The 20,262-nt window shown below is 36.5% G+C and overlaps 1 protein-coding gene across 9 annotated transcripts in view; it reads left to right on the top strand.

Moving 5' to 3' along the window:
* Positions 1–833: 833 nt before the first annotated feature.
* Positions 834–20,262, top strand: part of OSGIN2 (oxidative stress induced growth inhibitor family member 2) — a 42,270-nt gene continuing 22,841 nt past the window's right edge. For 2 of the 9 annotated variants that reach the window (XR_014236377.1, XM_082363486.1), the window contains exons 1-6: positions 836–1,108; positions 4,410–4,824; positions 8,657–8,811; positions 14,545–14,681; positions 15,246–15,437; positions 17,780–17,871. Coding sequence is in view for 8 of the 9 variants with exons in the window: in XM_082363486.1 (XP_082219612.1) it covers positions 4,721–4,824; positions 8,657–8,811; positions 14,545–14,681; positions 15,246–15,437; positions 17,780–17,871 (680 nt within the window). In the remaining variant the exon portion in view is untranslated. The other 7 variants (XM_082363488.1, XM_082363489.1, XM_082363487.1 and 4 more) reach the window with 7 other exon arrangements.

Raw genomic sequence — 20,262 nt, 5'->3', positions numbered from 1 at the left:
TTACTCGGTACTTTCTAACTTTTCTCGCATTATAACCACCTGGAGGGACTTAAAAAATACACGTTCCTGCCCTTTCCCCCTCCATGAAAGGTACTCAGTGAATCTGGGGCGGGGCTGAGCACCTGTATTTTTAACCAGCGATGCCACTTACTTAAGGAAGGGGACCTCAGTCGGAAAGCCAGACTTCCCCCATCAGAACCCTTGGGGTGGGGCCCGGGCACCCATGGTTTGGTGAGTTCTCCCAGGCGATTGTGAGGCAGGGTCAAGAACGAAAAGCGCGCGGAAGCTCCGGGCGTCTGCGCCCAGGCCAGCGCCAGGTAAGGCGCTAAAGTGGAGCGGGAATCTCGGTCTTGCCGGTCGTCCTCGGTGAGAGGCCCGCGTGCACCGACTCTGGAGACACTGGGGTGCTCGGGTCGCAGAGGCCGCGCAGCACGCAGGGATTTCCCCCTAACCGTCCCGCTACCGAGGTTAGCAGCTCTTCCTCTTCCCCTTGTCATCCGGCCCTCAGGACGCTCGTCCTCCCAGCCTCGCCAACCTCCCACGCCGCAGGTCGGGAGCACGCGAGGGGCCCGCAGGGCGCAGGCCGAGGCCCGGGCCCCAGTAGCCACCGCCAGCCGTCTGGTGGGCAGAGGACCTCGGCCCCCCGCCCTCTCAGCCAACACTTCTTCAGGCCGGGCCCCTCGCTCTGGCCGCGGCTCCACCAATCCTGGGCCTCGCCCGCCGCCGCCGCCTCCGCACCTGCGAGGAGGAGCCCGCCCGCCTCCGCCGCAGCCGTCGCAGCGTCCCCGCCCCGTTCCGCCCCCATCGCGGCGCCCAGAGATCGTCGGCCGCCGGCGTCCGGCTGTAACTAGTCGAGGAGCGGAAGCCGCTTTACTGAAGCGGGCTTGGGTGCTCCAGAGCCCGGCCGGCTGCTGAACCGCAGCTTCCGGCAGCCGCGGCAACGGCTAGGCGCGGGGCGCGGGCGCCCCGAGGACCCCGTAACCGGGCGGGCGCCCCGAACGGGCAACCCCGCCGAGGGAGGTGGCCGTGGCGGTCGCGCTCGGGCGCCCCGTGCGCCGCGCTCCATGCCCGTGTGGTGTTGCCGCTGCTCCCTGGCCGGTCATTTCAGGTGACTTCTCCACCGTGGAAGAAAAGGGGGCAGGCGGAGGTTAGAGTGCTGCGGGGCCCTGCGGCAGGGCAGGGGCCGAAATGGGTAGAGGCCGCGCGGGTTAGGGAGTCGGGGACGGGTCGGGGGTGGAAGGCAAGCGCCTGAACTGCAGAGGCCTCCCGCCTCGGCCGCTGCTTCCTCCTGGTTCCTGTCTAGTCGAGGTTCCCCGCCTTGGCTCCTGGCTCTGGGGGACTCTCCTCTGTTGTCCCCTTTTCCTCTCCCTGGACCGTGCCAGTCACGGGACTGCGGGACCGGCTAGGCCCGGATCTAGTCGGTTACGGCGAACTGAGACTTAAAAGTAGTGCAAAGTTTTAGTGAAGGGTTGTGAGGTTCTCCCAGCCCCACACACACCTTAAACATTTTTTTTCTTTAAAAAAAATCTAATAACCTAAGTTACTGGGTTGAAGGGAGGCATGGAGCTATGTTTAAAATGAGATGTTCTAGCTACAAATATGTTTCTGACTTTTAAGATGTCAGTCATTGTAAGTCATATATATTGTAGAAATTTGAAAAATCTGGCGATTCTAGACTAACATTATGAGGAACGTTTTTAGGGGTCATACAGATAATACGTTTTAAAATAAAAGTTTATGTACTAGATCTAGCACAGTTGGCCAACATTTCATTCAGTTATGGAGAGAAAGACCAAAAGCAACTTGAAACTAGTTTTAACCTTCTGGTGAAGAAAAGATAAGCTTAGCGAAGACTTTAGTAAAGTGCCTTGCCTTATATATACACGAATGTGCTAGAATAATGATATGCAAAACTTCTTTTGTAAAATATGAAATTCTGATCAGAGTTCTTAAATTGGGCTGCATGTATAGACTTTAGGTGGCCAGTGAACTTGGATGTAAAGAAAGGTACCAGGAATTTTCACTCAACTTTAACCAAAATCTATTTTCTTCAACTGTAAATATAAGCAGTAAATCACAGTAGTATTTGTGACTTTGTCATCAATAGAAATCACAAGTATTTTCATACCACATTAATTGTTGCAGATACCTAGAAATACTGTTTATTTCTTTCTTCAAGATTACAGTAATTATTTTACATTACTGAACTTGTTATTTAATACAGTAGAGGAATACATAAAAACATATTCCAAGTTTACTTTTTAGTTTCCTTGTAAATCCTGTTATGTGTTTAATAATATTATTCAAAGAAGAGGTCCAGAGGCTTCACCAAATTGCAAAAGGGGTGTAAGGCACAGAAAAGACTCAGAATTCCTGTTGAACTAGAGCAGCAATCCAGGCTTGCCTACCTTCTCAGTGAGTTTTGTAGGAGTCTCTAGATTCTGGATATTAAAAATTATTTTATGTAATAAACTGCTGGATCTTAAATTCTAGGCAAATTTGTGTGGTATCTACTTGACAGACAGTGATTTGAGAGTATCAGATCCACTTTGGAGAACTTTAGAAAACAAGTTCCCCTAGTGAAAACTTGTTAAACTGAAGCCCCTGAGAAAATAATATGCCTTTTAGAAAGTACTGTCCAAAAGCCTTTTGACACCTTTTGGTACACTTGAATTCTAAGGACACAGCTTGGGATTCATACGTGTTCAACTAACCCTAGGTAGTGAATATCATGTGCTTACATCCTTGTACAGAAATGTGGAGGAGGAGGTGAAAACAAGGTATTTGCTATATTTTGATCTTGAGGAATAAGGGAAAACAAGCCTGCTAGCCAAAGAATAAAAATTGTGATTGATAAACCATATTTCCATTGTATAAACAGCTCTATCTTATCTAAATTTTTAAAAAGAAAACGTTTATTTAATAATTAAAACATTTCCTTAGGAGAAGGTTTATAATTTACTAGCACAATTTTTTTTTTTTTTTGAGTAATTTCATTAGGAACACATTTTAAAACCAATTGTGACAGTGTCTACATTTTGGATCTTGCCTTATATCTGAAAGAATAAATATTGTGAGAGAACTGTCTCCTAACTTCCCAAGGAAGAAAACTTCCATACTTCCTGTTCTAGAAGATAAAGAGTGTGACTGACTTCCTTTGTGACTTTAGAACCTTCTTTTCTTATGGTAGTATCAATTTGGTAAAAATCTAAGCTTATGCTTCCAAAGACTAAACTCAGGTAGTAAAGCATTTCATTTTGAAGGATCATTTAGAAAAGTATTGCTAGGTGTGAGAAAAGTGTTTTGTTATTCAAATATTATGTCTGTGCCATCCTTTTAAATTTGTTTTGAGTCTTTGGACCATAATGTTTCAAAAACAAAACATGGAAGGCATCTAAAATCATCTGAAATTTCAAATAGTCTTCTAATTTGATGCCTAAAAATAAGGTAACTATTTTTGCATATGTGTAAAGTGCTGTTCTTTACTATTTCCTAAAATTTAATTATATTTTCCAATTTATTGCCTCAAATAAAGGAAAAGTAGATTTTTTTATTACTCAAATACTTGTTTTAAATAGAACATTCAGCAAATTGGATATCTGCAGTGGAAATTTTCACTGTTCATAGACCTGTGAACACAGTATGCATATACTGTAAAATATGTACAGCAATACTAAATTTATAGTTTAGACTCTGAATTTTTTAGAAAGAATACTTACTAATAGGTCTTTGTTTCATTGTTGCTTTATGTAAATTCAGTGAACCTTATTTTCATTTCTTCTCTTGATTCAGTTTTTCATGCCTGTGTTAAACCAGTATTTATCATGTACCATGCAAGTTTATTACAAATAGTTTATACCAATATTATGGATTATATACACAAAGATTATACCTATGACCAGTTAGTAGAAAATCAGAACAAATTACGTATACTCTGGAGAATTAAGATAAGCTAAAACTTTGGCTCTATATACTCTGCTTGAGTCTTGGGAGAGACTAGTGTCAAATTGCTTGAGGCCCACACACACACAAAAAACCTACTAGATCTAATAAATGAATTCAGCAATATTGCAGAATACAAGATCAACATACAAAAATCAATTATATTTCTGTACACTTACAATGAACAATCTGACAATGAAATTGATAAAACAATTCAATTTATACTAGCATCAAAGAGAATGAAATATTTAGGAATAAATTTAACAGAAGAAATGTGAAACTTGTACATTGAAAACTAGAAAACATTGAAAAGAATGAAAGGAGGCCTAAATAAATGGTAAGGAATCCCATGTTCATGGATTGAAAAACTTAGTATTCTTAAGATGGCAGTAATGGCAATATTCCTTGAATTTATCTACAAATGCAGTGTAATCCTATCAAAATCCTAGCTGCCTTTTTTTTTTCAGAAATTGATGAGCAGATCCTAAAAGTCACATGGAATTACAAGGAACCCAGAATAGCCAAGACAATCTTGAAAAAAGAACAAAGTTGGAGGATTCACACTTCCTAATTTTACAACTTACTACAAAGAAACTGTAATCAAGACAGTGTGACGTTGGCATAAAGATAAACATAGATCAATGGAATAGAATTGAGAGTCCAGAAATAATTCCCTTTATTTGTTGTCAGTTGATTTCTGTGGGATCCCAAGACAAAGGGAAATATCAGTCTTTTCAACAAATGATGCCAGGACAGATGGATATTCACAAGCAGAAGAATGAAGTTGGACTGCTACCTCATACTATATATAAAAGTTAACTCAAAATGGATGAAAGACCTAAATTTAAGAACTAGAACTATAAAACTCATAGAAGAAAACAGGTTTGTAATCTTAGATTAGGCAGTGCTTTCTTAGGTATGACACCAAAAGTACAGCAACAAAAGAAAAAAATAAATTGGACTTGATCGAAAATTAAAACTTTTGTGATTTAAAAGACAATATAAAAAAAGTGAAAAGACAACCCACAAAATGGGGGAAAATATTTACAAATCATATATCCAAAAAGGGACTTGTATCCAGGACATATAAAGAATTTTTTAAACTCAACAATAAAAAAGACAACCCAGTTGGAAAGTGGGCAAATAAGTTGAATTATTCTCTGAAGAAGATATGCAGATGGCCAATAAGCACATGAAAAGATGCTTAACATTATTAGTCATTAGGGAAATGCTAATCAAAACTGCAGTGAGATGCTACTTTACACCTACTAGAGTGGCTAAAATAACAAACACAAAAAATAACATGCTGGTGAGGATGTGGAGACATTGGAACCCTCATATCACTGGTGGGAATGTAAGATGATGCACACTTGGGAAAATAGTTTGCTAATTCCTCAAGATGTTAAACATAGAGTTTATGGCCCAGCCATTGCATGCACTCCTAAGAGAAATGAAAACATTTGTCCACACAAAAATTTATATATGAATGTTCATAGCATATTTGTAATAGCCAAAAAGTGGAAACCATCCAAATGTTTATCAGCTCATGAGTGGGTAATATACAATGGAATATTATTCAGGCATAAAAAGGAATGAAGTACCAATACATCCTACCACCTGGGTGAACCTTGAAAACATGCTAAGTGGAAGAAGCCAGACACAAAAGGCTACATAATGTATGAGGGGTTCCATTTATTTGAAATTTCCAGAGTAGGCACATCAGTAAGACAGTAGATTAGTGGCTGCCAATGGCTGCGGGGAGGGAAGAATGAGGAATGAGTGCTAATGGGTGCAGCATATACTTTTGGGGTGATAAAATTTCTCTGAAGTTATTGGTAGTGATTGCAAAAACCTTGTGACTACTTAGAGCCCTGAATTGTACACTTTAAAAGGGTGAATTTTGGACTTCCCTGGCAGTCCAGTGGTTAAGACTCCGTGCTTCCACTACGGGGGGCGTGGGTTCAATCCCTGTCAGGAAACTAAGATCCCACATGCCAAGTGGTGCCGCCAAAAAAAAATAAAAGGGTGAATTTTATATGTGAATTATATCTCATTAAAAGTCTTTTTTTTTAAAAAGCATTACCAAGTTCCCTCTATTTATTTACCTTGGTCTAAGGCCTGATCAGATGATCTGTTGTTTTTCTGATGTTTTTGAGCGCTTGAAAACTTTGTCTTTCTTGATTAATGGAAGCCTAACAGAGGAGGCATTTTATTTCTAATTGTCTTAACCTCTTTTTTCTTAAGTGTAAACCCATTATTTGAGAAGACTAGTCCAGTGTAATGAAAGATCCTTGTAAAATGTATAGTCAGGGGGTTGGTGGTGGTGGGATGAATTGGGAGATTGGGATTGACTAATATGCATAAAATAGATAGCTAATAAGAAGCTGCTGTACAAAAATAAATAAAATTCAAAACAAGATGTATAGTCAGTTTATAGAATTGATAGCTATATTAAAATTCTGAGGCCTGCCAGAAAAAAAAAAAAAAAAAAAGGTTTCTTGAGACATCTTGACTTAGAATATTAAATGCCTCTTAATAAGTTATTAAATAAATGAATTCTACTGTACCTTTAAGTAAAAGTGATTCGGAGTTTAAGCCAACACTTCTAGCCATGATTTTTTTGTTCTTAAGGAATTTAAATATTAATTATTTGTTTCACAGCGTTTATTTGTAGACTTAAGAAACTGGACAAGGCATTTTAGATCATTGAGTTTTGCTTATAAAATCAAATATGGTAGTAACTGCTAAAGTACCTTCATTCAGTCATTCAGAGGATTATCAGTTTGCTCTCAGAGTGTACAGGATATCAGATAATATTCAAGTATCTAGTTTAATATCTATATAGTCTCAAGTTGACTCTAACCCCCAGCATATCTGCCCTTTTATTAATGTGAAACATTTGTTAGGGTTTGAAGAAGGAGACATCTTTTTAATTACCAGAATCTTAGAGTGATGATCATTTTTATTATTTAAATTCCAGGTTATATATATGGAAGCAACAGTGTTTGAGATAGGGATGTCAGGAGGAGACTGGCCATGATGTCTGCATCTCCTGAAAAAGAACTGTGGCCTTTACAACCACCATAATATTAATGAGGCCTGGATACCTAAAAGGACTAATCAGAAGCATCCAAAGGAAGCTGGGGAACCTGTCCTGGGCACACACTTTGGAGAAATATCACGGACAGGCCCAAGTATGATATACTCATGTTGAGTTCAGTTGTCAAGAAGCAGAAGGCAAGACAGCTAGTACATCTGGATCTGATTAGTGGTGGGAGTTGGAATTCTTTGAAAGGGATGGATTGAGCATAAGACACTTCTTTCAGGGGCAGGCTTGCAGTGTGAGGAGGGGCTTTCCTAAGTAGCCATATCCAAAGGGTATCAGTTCTGGCCAAAAGGGGCCATGTATCGTTAGGGGAGCCCAATTACTGGGGGTGGGAAAGCTGTCAGTGTATCCTGGGGAACTCTGCCCTATCCTAGGGTAGTTTGGGAACTTGGAAGGTTATAGGGAGGGAGAAATTTTGGTCTCTGCCTAATTCTTTCAATTTGTCATCCTCCCCCAAGGGTCAGTGAGTCCTGTGAAATAACTGATCCATTCCCATGTTTATCATTTTAGGAATAGTAATCACACTCACCCACTGGTCAGTACTCAGTTTAGTATTTTCAGACAGTGGCCTGTTTCTGACTATATGAAAATGAAAAATAATTCAGGAATTCTGTTCTGAAGTAATCTCTAGTATAATGCAGAACATTAACTGTGTTCAAAGGATACTCCATTTATTGCATGAGCTTGTCAGAACGCCAAAACTAGTTTCTAGGGAGGCAGTTGGGAAAGAAGGTAGATTGGAAATCAACGTTAAGATCTTTGCATTTTTCAGTATCTCTTTGAGAATAAGATGTATAAACCTTACTTTTTTTTTTACCAAAATGCACCATTTGTAATATATAAGTTCAGTAACTTTTCCTTAAAATATTGTGTGTGACTGTTTTTTCCCAAATATACTGCCTCTATTGCACTCACCTTTTTATTAATGAGAAAAAAGTGAAGGAGAAACTTTCCAGTCCTAGGAGATCTCAGAATTATAAAAATCCCTAATACAATGTTGTGTCTTTGGTCATTAAAAATAGCTTCTTATTTAAGACTTGCCTTCAAGGCATTAAAGAGACATGAGCAGCTACATTCAGCCCTCCATGTCCACATGTTCTGCGTCCTCGGATTCAACCAACTGCAGATGAAAAATATTTGGGAAAGAAAAAATTCCAGAAAGTTCCAAAAAGCTAAACTTGAATTGGCTGCATGCAGGCAACTACATACATAGCATTTACATTGTATTAGGTGATATAAGTAATCTAGAGATGGTTTAAACTATGTGGGAGGATGTAGGTAGGTTATATGCAAATAGTATGCCATTTTATATAAGGGACTTGAGGATCCATGGATTTTGGTATTTGGGGAGTGAAGTTGGGGTTCTGGAACCAACCCCCCTTGGATACCGAGGGACCACTGTATTTAGGATTTCTGACAAAGTGGTGTACGTTGACATGTAGCTAAGGTACTAATTTGAAAGCATTAATCAAAAGGATTTCCCTTTCTCCTTTTATGGAACTATTGAATATTTTATGGCCTAAATCTGAATAAAGACAGATTTTTATAAAGGCTATATTGACTATATATCTGTTGTTTTGTTTTTGTTCCATATTTTCCTTTTAAAAGAAACTATAGTGACCCTGAAACTGAAGGAGAGATTTTTAATTCCTTAGTGCAATATTTTGGTGATAATTTGGGGCGAAAAGTTAAAGCTATGCCATTAGTTGAAGAAACTTCTTTACTTGAAGATTCATCAGTGACTTTGCCTGTGGTAGTAATAGGTAAGTTTTGTTGCATTTTATCTCTTAAAATTACAGTTCTGATCCTTACTACTTTTATAAATGCACAGTTACATAGCACAAGTTCTTAGGATTGTATTGAAAAGTATTCTTAGGTTGCTTAATATTTTTAAATAACCAATAACCAAATCTTTGGAGAGAGGAATTGGTTTATCTGATATTAGATTCTGTGTTAGAATGGAACATTTTTTCATTGAAGGGTTGATATTACTCTATTATTTTAAAATATCAGTAGTCTATCAGTTGTGTTACTTATATGACAGTGTCATGATAATGATGATAACCAATGTTATTAGAGCCCTGTATAGAGCATTCTGTGTACATTATTGGATCATGCCTTACAACCCGATAGCCCTCTGAGGTTTTCGGGTATGGACAGACAGGGAAACTCAGTTGTTGAGTAACCTGTGCAAGTTAGTAGTCAGTGCTCAGTTAGTAAAGAACATTATAGTACTCTACAGTTAGGTTTATAATATTTTAACCATATGTTACTATTATATATCCATTGTACCACCTCAATAGATAGGTATATAAGATATTAAAAATTAAGTTATTAATAAAACCTAATTCAAAATTATAAAATTTTATGATTTTGTTTTATTGCATGTATTTAATTACCTGTCATATGTATCTTTAATCTAATATTCAAACTCATGAAGTTGGGCAAGTACTATAGTATGAAACCAAGCCAAAGGAAAGAATTATGGGACATAATGTACCTTGATGGCATACAACTTCCTTAGTTTCTTTGACTTGTTTCAAGTTAATGGAGAGGAAAGTCCTGTGCTCTGTCTGGCATATTGACATCTCTCCATAAGAGATTCAATAAAGGAAGGAAGGAAGGAAGGAAGGAAAACAAGATAGTTCTACACTAGATTCCCCTCTAGGGGAGCTGACAGTGTTTGCAGTATTTCTCATCCAAGATATCTTGGAAACTAAATCTCACGTTCCATTTCCCACTTATATCCAGCCCTGGTTTTCCATCCTGGATGTCTTGCCATAGGCAAAGGAACCTATGTCTTCTTGTTCTAGTTGGGCTATGGCAGGGTCAGAAAAGGAAAAACTACTTCCATCTGCGCCTTACTTCCCCCAAAGCAATCTGTTCCTATTTTGCCTCAGCTAGCCGAAGCGTAGCTTAACCTCATGTATATAGGGCCATTATTGCTGGCAATAGCACCGCCAGCTGATCATAATAAAGGGCTAATTTCCTTAATGTATGTAATTGGTTTTCTGTTGCTGTCATAACAAATTACCACAAACCTGGTGGCTTTAACAACATAAATGTATTTAACTGTTCTATAGAGCAGAAGTCCAACACTGGTCTCACTGGGCTAAAATCAGCAGGGCTGCATTCCTTTTGGAGGCTCTAGGATAGATAAAATGTTTCCTTGCTTTCCCAGTTTCTAGAGGCTACTAGTATTCCTTGGCTCCTGGACCCCTTTTGCATCTTCAAAGCCAGCAGTGTCGTTTCTCTTTTAACCTTTCATAGTTATGGTTCCTCCTTACCAAAGGTGGGAAAGAGTCTCTGTTTTTAAGGACTTGTGTGATTAGATTGGGCCCACCTGGATAATCCAGGGTACTCTCTCCAGCTCACTGTCCTTAATTTAATCACATCTACAAAGTCCTTTTTCTCTGTAAGGTAACACGCTCAGGTTCTTGGGGTTAGGAATGGGAAATCTTTGGGAGTTGGGGCACATTCTGCCTGTGTATATATTTCTCTATGAACTGCTTATTTGTATTCTTTTTGTATTGTCTTTTGAGTGTTATTTCTTTTTGATTCTTTGAGATATTAACTCCCACTATTTTTCATATAGTCAATATTTATTTTAATAGGCTTTATTTAGAGCAGTTTAAGTCTATAGGAAAATGAAACAGAAATTACAGAGAATATTTCTGTAAATACTCTCCCAACCCCCTTTTATACCTTTTATTAATATCTTTATTGTATATTCCTTTTCTTCTCCTTCCCAACCCCCTTTTATACCTTTTATTAACATCTTGCTTTGGTGTGGTACATTTGTCACAATTGATGAACCACTGTTTTTATACATTATTATTAACTAAAATCTATAGTGCGCATTAGGGTTCACTCTTTGGGTTGTACAGTTCTATGGGTTTTGCTGGGTGTATAATGTCATGTATTATAACATCATATAGAATAGTTTCACTGCCCTAAAAACCTCCTGTGTTCCACACATTCATCCTTTCCTTCAACTATCAACCCTTGGTAACCACTGATCTTTTACTATCTCTATAGTTTTGCCTTTTCCAGAATGTCATATATATGGAATCACTGTATGTAGCCTTTTCAGACTGGCTTCTTTGACTTAGCAATATGCATTTAAGATCCCTCTCTCTGTCTTTTCATGGCTTGATACTCATTTCTTTTTATCACTGGATACTATTGCATTGTTTGGATGTTTCAGTTTACCCATTCGCTTATTGAAGCACATCTTGGTTGCTTCCAATGTTTGACATTTATGAGTAAAGTGCTGCAAACATTTATGTACAGATTTTTGCATGGCCATTCAGTTTTCAACCCACCTAGGAGTGTGATTGCTGGGTCATACAGTAAGACTATGTTTAGCTTTTTAAGAAACTGTCAAATTGTCTTCCAAAGTGACTGTATCATTTTGCATTCCCAGCAACTATGAATGAGAGTTCCTGTTGTTCCACATCCTTGGAAACATTTGATACTGTCTGTGTTTTGGGGTCTAGCCATTCTGATAGGTGTGTAGTATCTCATTGTTTTAATTTGCTGTTCTGTAATGATATACAATGTTGAGTAATTTCTCATATGCTTATATTCCATCTCTATACCTTGAGGTACAGAGCTTTTCCCTACTTTTTAATTGATTGTGTTGGTGGTTTTCTTATGGTCGAGATTTAAGAGTTCTTTGTATATGTTAGAAACAAGTACTTTATCAAATACATGTTTTGCAAATATTTGCTCCTAGTCTGTGACTTGTCTTTTCATTCTCTTAACAGTGACTTGGCAGAGCATAAATTTTAAATTTTAAGAAGTCCTGCATATCAATTTTTTTCTTTCGTAGATCTTGCTTTTGGTGTTATATCTAAAAACTCATTACCAAACCCAACGTCACCTAGATTTTCTCATAGTTATTTTCTAGATGTTTTATAATTTTTATTTAAAATTAATTAATTAATTATTTTTTGGCTGTGTTGGGTCTTCGTTTCTGTGCGAGGGCTTTCTCTAGTTGCGGCAAGTGGGGGCCACTCTTCATCGCGGTGCACGGGCCTCTCACTATCGTGGCCTCTCTTATTGCGGAGCACAGGCTCCAGACGCGCAGGTTCAGTAATTGTGGCTCACAGGCCTAGTTGCTCCGCGACATGTGGGATCTTCCCAGACCAGGGCTCGAACCCGTGTCCCCTGCATTAGCAGGCAGATTCTCAACCACTGCGCCACCAGGGAAGCCCTAGATGTTTTATAATTTTGTGTTTTATATTTAGTCTATAATCTGTTTTAATTCATTTTTGTAAAGATATAAAGTTAGTATCTATATTCATATTTTTTACATGTGGATGTCCAGTTGTTCTAGTACCATTTGTTGAGAAGATTATCCTTTCTCCATTGCATTGCCTTCGCTTTTTTGTCAAAAATAAGTTGACTGTATTTGTGAGGATCTATCTCTTGGCTGTCTATTCGGTTCCATTCATTTGTATATTCTTTCATTTCCACACTGTCTTGTTGACTGTAGTTTTACAGTAAGATGAAGTTGGATGGTATTAGTCCTAACTTTGTTCTGCAATATTATATTGGCAGTTCTGGGTCTTTTGCCTTTCCATTTAAACTTTAGAATCAGTTTGCCAATATCCACAAAGTAACTTGCTGGGATTTTGATTTTGATGGCATCATATCTGTAGATCAAGTTGGGAAGAACTGACATCTTAACAATATTGAATCATTCTATCCATGAACATCGAATAGCTTTCCATCAGTTATATATTCTTTGATCTCTTTCATCAGAGTTTTGTGGTTTTTCTCATTTAGATCTTATGTGAATTTTGTTAGACTTATACCCAAGTATTTCTTGCAAATATAAGTGATGTTGTGTATTTAATTTCACATTCCACTTGTTCATTACTGGTCTGTAGGAAAGCAATTGACATATATATTAACCTTGTATCATGCAACATAATTGCTTATTACTTCCAGGAGTTTTTTTGGTCAGTTCTTTGGGACTTTTGACATAGATAATCATGGCATTTACAAATAAAGACAGTTTTGTTTCTTCTTTCCCAATCTGTATACATTTAATTTCCTTTTCTGGTCTTAGTGCATTAGCTAGGATTTCCATTAAGGTGTGTGATGAGTAGGAATGGTGAGAAGAGACATCCTCTTCTTGATCTTATAGGGAAAAAACCCCCTAATTTCTCACCATTAATTATGATGTTAGCTGTAGGATTTTTGTCGATACTCTTTATCAAGTTAAGGAATTTCCCCTCTGTTGTTTGTTGAGAGTTTTTACATGAATAGGTGTTGGATTTTCTCAGATTTTTTTTCTATTTCTGTTGGTATTATGATTTTTCTTTAGTTTTGTCTCTTTCTTTTTGATTCAAGGAAGTTAGCTCTTTGCCTCAGATCTTAACTCCCAGTATTTGCCATTTAAAAAAAAAATTTATGAAGTCAAATGGTTTATTTTCCTTTCTGTCTTCTGAGTTTTGTGTTGTATTTAAAGGCTTCTTACTACAGCATTATAAGTAGAAATATTAACCTCTTTCCTAATATTATGATGTTACTTTTCATGTTTACATCTATGAGCTTATTTTATTTGGGGCAAAATATTAGACAAGGAACAGGATATTTTTCTGATGGCTTACAGTTGTCCCAGATAGATTAAATTTTTGGTAGATGGATATAATAGAGAAGTGGCAACCCAGACTAAAAGAACTACAGAAATCAAAGTAGTTGTTGGAGTTCAACAACAACAAAAAATCCAGTTTGGTTTTGGGTAAAGGATATAGAAATACAGGAGGGACGTTATTAGGAGGTGGGACTTGAAAGATGGTTGAGACCAGAACATGGAGAACACTGGATAGAAGAAACAAGCAATGAAGGACTTTGGGTAGAGTGGGTAACATAGCGTGGGTAACATAATGAGAACTCTGTTATGAAAACTCATTTGAATGTAGAATGTGAAATGATTTGAAGTAGGTGAATCTTGAAGAGGAACAAGAAGAGATTTTTGTCTTTTGAGTGAGAATATATGAGTGAGAATAACAAAGACAACTGAATGGATATAGGTGACAAAATACGTTTAAACCAGAACCTGATTAACTTAGGATTTTGCTGGTAAGTATCATACCAGCAAAGGAATAAGGTTTAAAGGAGGGGCACCAAAACGGAAGAACTCATGAATTTGCTTTTGAACACATTGTGATTAAGTTATTAGTGGTTCAGTCAGGTGAAGAAGTGGCATATGGAAATTTGGGATATATTTTGGGGGTAAGAGGTCAGCCTAGATATCTAATTTTGAGGGTTAGTAGCATAGAGAGTTGAAGCTTTGAGTAGGTGAGACTCCCAAAAGAAAACAGGAGGGAAGACAAAAATCTTCTCTTGTGAATACTTGTCTTTGAGAGTTTAGAGAAAGAAGAATTGGTGAAGGAGAAAAACCATCTGTGAAACAGAAAAGCCAAAGAACATGAGTATTAAGATGCAAGATACACCCCTCTCCACCTTTTTTTTTTAAATAGGAAATGGACCCTCAGGAATCTGCCTTTCTTATATGCTGTCAGGCTACAGACCATATTTATCATCAGAAGCAATACATCCAAACACAATCTTACATAGCAAATTAGAAGAAGCGAGACATCTTTCCATTGTTGATCAGGTATTATTTTTCACATGTTGATGTTTTAAATTTTTTTATACTGAGGCAAGGTTAGTTTTCTACTATATAAGCATTGTACTTCTTAGCAGAAAACATTTTCTTCTAAATAACACCTTCTAACATTTTAATTTTAGATTTGTAAATATATTCTGCTGAGTTGCTTCCATTTATTTTCCTGAATTAATTAGAGCAGAATTTCCCAAATTATTTCCTGATGGAGTTTAATAGGTGCTCTATGCTCTGGTAAGTTTGGGAAATGCTGCTTTTTATTATTAGAGTGTCATGGTAGACATAGTAAGGCATACTAGCATATTAAAGTCATCTTCAAGTTTTGTAGTAAAACGATCTGATTAGCTTTTTGAAACCCAACCTTTTCCCATACTTATTTGACCAGAGAATCTATTAAGATCTCAAGGAACGTCAGTGTTTTGTAGCACACTCTATGGGAAATGCTGGATTACAATAATGGTCTTCACTATTATTATGTTAGCTGGAGTTTTTTTGTTTGTTTTTCCAAACTCCATCTGCCTTTTTTCTTTCTTTTTGAAAAAAAAATTCATTCAGGACTTAGAGTATTTGTCTGAGGGCCTTGAGGGTCGATCATCCAATCCTGTTGCAGTACTTTTCGACGCACTTCTTCATCCAGATGCTGACTTTGGGTATGATTATCCATCCATTTTGCATTGGAAATTAGAACAGCATCATTATATCCCTCACTTAGTTCTTGGTAAAGGTCCGCCTGGTGGAGCTTGGCATGTGAGTATATTTTCCTTAGCATTTTAGTGAATGTGAATTATTATACGTCATCTTGATAAGACCATTTTGATTCTTAAACATTATGATATAATGTTATATATGATGATTACCACATCTTTATCTGAGAATTTTAATGTGTTCGGATAAATATGAATTAATTACTAGTAGAAATTAAGCCAAATTTGATTAGTGATAGTGTCTTAGAATAAATGTTTCTCTAAGAATTATACAGAAAATATTTCAAGATGTTTTGCATAGTAAAACATTTTTAATTCATTTATTCATTGTAGAGTTTACAAAATCTCACACAGTATTTCATTCTAATATGTATTATTTCCCTACATTTTCAAGATCTTAAATGAAACATGTAAAAGAAAAAAAATTGTATTAGTCTGCTTGGGCTGCTAAAATAAAATACCATAGACTGAGTGTCTTAAACAACAGATTCACACTTTGAAGGCTGGAAAATCCAAGATCAAGGTGCCAGATGATTCAGTTTATGGTGAGGGCTCTTTTTCTGGCTTGCAGACAGCTGCTTTCTTGCATATCCTTATGTAGCAAAGAGAGTGTGAACTCTCTTCTTGTAAAACCACTAATCCTGTTATGAGGGCATCAGCCTCATGACCTCATCTAGCCCTAATTACCTTCCAAAGGCCCCATCTCCAAATGCCATAACATTGGAGGGTTAGGGTTTCAGCATGTGGATTTGGGGGGTGATACAATTCAGTCCATAGCAGAGGTTAAACCAGAGGACTGTCAACATAAAGATCCAGCATATTTAATTAGCGGGCAGCAACTAATAATTTTTCTTCACTCCTGTGTCCTTAGCAGTTAGTACAGTGTCTAGTGTGTGGCGAGTGCTCACTTGTACAAATAAATGTTAAATAATTTTTGCTATGTTATGAAATAAAGACTTCATGGGAATTTTAACTTTAAATATCAAATCTTTAGTATAAACTTCGGTTGGATATTCCTATATTAGTGCAACGTTATATGGCTAAAAGTTGTTTACATTTATCAAACGATTGTTTCAGAGTATTTGGGGACTTTATAGGTTAACTATGTCGCTGACTTTTTCATCTCAATTACCTTTATGGTAATGGATAGCAACTATCAAAATATCTGTGCCTTTTAGCTTACATGTTTATATTTGCTTTATTAATAAGTAGCATTCTTAATAAAACTGCATTTATTGAAAAAGCCATAATACATTTTTTAAGTTTTTAGAGAACCTTCTATAAATTCCTGAGGTTTTATTGTACATATATATTTTCTGCTTAGAAAAATGTGCAGGCAATATTTAATCTCTGTTACTGCATTTCTCCCACTTACATTTAGGAAAGTTAAAGTATGGATAAGCCTTGATTACTAAAACCATATTTGAATCAGTGCTAAAGCGATATATACCTGAAACTTGGTTCTAATCCTAGTATCAGGCCCAGCCTGCTTCAAAGCAGTGGCAACTTGCTGCATTCTCTTCCTGTGGTGATCGTGTACTGTCACAAATAATATGACTTTATAAGCCATAGCACATAGTAAGTGCTCTGTAAATGTTGGCCAATAATAATAATAATAACAAGTCCCATTCCCAATACTGGGCTGTGTAGAAACAGGGCAAGAAGGGTTCAGATAAAAGAAGGCATAGCCTAAAAGAGTTGGTTGAAAGCGATCGTTGAGGTCATTGGGAAAGGTGCTTTTGGCCCTTGGGCTTTTCTTGCTTTGTACTGAGCAAAGCAGAAGTAGGGCAAGCTTGAAGGGGCTCACTTCCTTAAAGGCAGCATTAGCCTCAGCAGTGAGTCTGTTCTTAATCAGGCAACCACTTACTTATATCCCTAGTTTTAGAAAGCGATGCCTGCTGTATTGAAACCAGCTTAGACTTCACAATCATAATTGATTGGGGGGGGGGAAGCTATTTTGCTGCCCATTTAAAATAATTTGTTAATAGTATTAAAATGCAAAGACATTTAAAGTGTTAGAAATGAATGAACTTGTCCCCTTTTGTTTAAAATGAAAATACTGATTTGCTCCTCTAACACGATATTCTGCATCTAATTATGTTGATTATAGGCATTGGGTGATATTGTAAATCTGATTTATAAATGTATAATTACATGAAAGAAGGAGTATAGAAACTACCAAGTGTTGAAAATATTTGAAAGTTAATTGGAATAAATTTCCAGAGGTGATTTACACAACCATTTAGGACTTCTTTGAGCTCTCCTTTTCCAGACTTAATTATAGTAAATGAGATGGCTTTGGTTAAAAAAAAAAAAACAAAAAAGAAAAAAACCCTTGCTACTGATAAAATATGTTTTTTGATTGTACATTTTTTATTCAAATAGAATATGGAAGGCTCGATGTTGACAATCAGCTTTGGAAATTGGATGGAGCTACCTGGACTTAAATTTAAAGATTGGGTATCTAGCAAACGAAGGTAAAGATCAAACTATTAAAATTTTGGTGTACAATGGGAGTCTGTCAGCCAATCTCAAACTAGTTGTGATCCTGTCTTAGATGAATAATATTAATGCATGTGTCTTTCAAATCAAACCTCTTTGCAACAGTGGTTATGAGTTAGTTTCTATTTAGAGATTTTATAAAACTAAGCACACAGAAGTAAGGGCTTGTCTACAGACTGTTAATCATAGTTTTATCCCACTCTCCTGTTAAACCACTCTGTTTTGTTACTTTCTTGTCCACCTACATATCCTTTCCTTATTTACTTATTTTTATGAGTGGATATATATAACTTATTTTTATGAATGGATATATAACTTCATGTATGCATATCTCATGTATACATACCTAAAGTATTTGACTTTTCAGAGTAGAAGAGTATATATAATGAATAATTTTAAAAGGCTTAAGATTTATATGATCTGAAGAGAAACCAGAATATATATAATGAATAATTTAGAATGATGGAATAAAATAGAATCCGTGATGTGATTGCCTACTTGGCTGTAGAGGTAAATATTTAATAAGAATACTAAAATATGAAAATCTCCTAACACAACATTGTAAAAAAAACTATACTTCAATGAAAATTAATTTTTAAAAAAAGAAAATATGAAAATCTCAACTTGAAAGAATAAAAGTTTATTTTGTATTTATTTGGGAGAAAGAACCCAAAATTTAAAAAGAGAAATATGAAAAGCCCTATCATTTTCAAGCCATTTTCATTCCTATAGATAGTAACTACTAATACACAGAATCTACTCTAATTTGACTGCTGCCAGAAACAATAAATTAAAGCAGGAAGTTACTCAACCTTTGTTAGAACAGGGCTGTAATGTTTGAATGCTTTACTTTCTGCTAGATAGAAACCATGTTAATCTACAGTAATTATCCTTAATTTAAGAAGATTTAAGGAAAGTAAATTTAGACCAGAGTAAATTTAAACCTTTCAAATATGACTTTTGGGTGTTTAGAAAGGAATTTTATGTGGGTTTGAAATGTTAAGTTGCAAAATCAGGCAAATCGTACAAGTTCTTGATTTTCATAAGTAAGAAAGTGAAATTGCTCAACATATTTTTCCCTTTATGATGTGGGTAAGAAAGGGAAAGAGAGCTTTATGATTTACATACCATAGTGTTCATCCTTCTAAATTGAGCATATTGTGTGTTTAATATGTGAAAATGAATCTTGTGATAAATATTAGCTTTAGTTCCTGCCCTTGCATAGTGTTAAGACTCTTAGACCTCTAGAGATTGGCAGGGTTTAAATCCTGACTCTGTAACTTCTAATGTTATGACCTTGGTCAAATAACAAACTAGCTATCAATTTCCTAGTTTGCAAAATGAAGATAATAATAATAGTAACTATTACATAGGGTTTCTGTACAAATTGAGACTTAATACATTCTAAATCTTAATTATTATAGTCATTAAACTTTGAACTTCTTCCAGCTACAAGTTACACTGAATTATGTGAAATGATTTGGTGTTTTTTCTGGGTTTTCTTGGCCCCACTGCGTGGCTTATGGGATCTTAGGTCCCCAACCAGGGATCGAACCCGGGCCCTTAGCAGTGAAAGCACGGAGTCCTTACCACGGGACCACCAGGGAATTCCCTGATTTGGTGTTTTTATTTCTACTTACTTCTAATTGGGGCATTGTTTAAGGATACTAACGCCCATTGCTTTAAATTTCAGGTGGAAAATAAAAAATATATTAACGTGCTTTTTTCATAAAGAGCAGCTTATATTTATAGATCTCTTTATGAGTAGGAAACACAGAGAGAGAATTGTTATCTACTTAAATATGATTTTGTTCAGCAAAAGACTGATCTGAATTATTTTTGGTCATTAGGAAAACAGAAAGCAACTTATTAAAAATCGTGTCTAGATATTATCTTTGAGAAGTATATGTATTGCAGTCAGACCTGTAATATCTCAATGGTTGTAATCTAAACAATTCAGTCTACAGTTAAATAGAATACAGACTGAATAGTATAGCTATAGACTGAATTATTTAGATTACAATTGTGAGATAGACTAAAATAGTCTAATTTTCAGATATCCACATTTTAATCCATTTATTTAATAAAAGTTTATTGATAAAGGCAGCTAATCTGAACAGATACTTATACAAGGCATTGGGGAAACAAAGATGCATTAAATACAGTCTCTACCCTCATGGGACTTCCTCCATTGATAAACTAATTTATTAACATTTTTAAAGAAAAGGAAAGGCTTTCTTTCTTTGTAAAGTGTTATGGTAAGTGTTATGTAAAGTGTTATGGTAAGTGTTATGGTAAAGTGTATGGTTAGCTTTAGCTGAGACAGTCCAGAGGAATTAAAAAGATATAACAGTTCACTAGATGGA

Source organism: Balaenoptera borealis (assembly GCF_965194805.1).
Source record: "Balaenoptera borealis genome assembly, chromosome: 17".
NCBI classification, from domain to species: Eukaryota; Metazoa; Chordata; class Mammalia; order Artiodactyla; family Balaenopteridae; genus Balaenoptera; species Balaenoptera borealis.
Note: the sequence above shows the minus strand (reverse complement) of the source record. Positions and strands in the feature narration are given on the sequence as shown.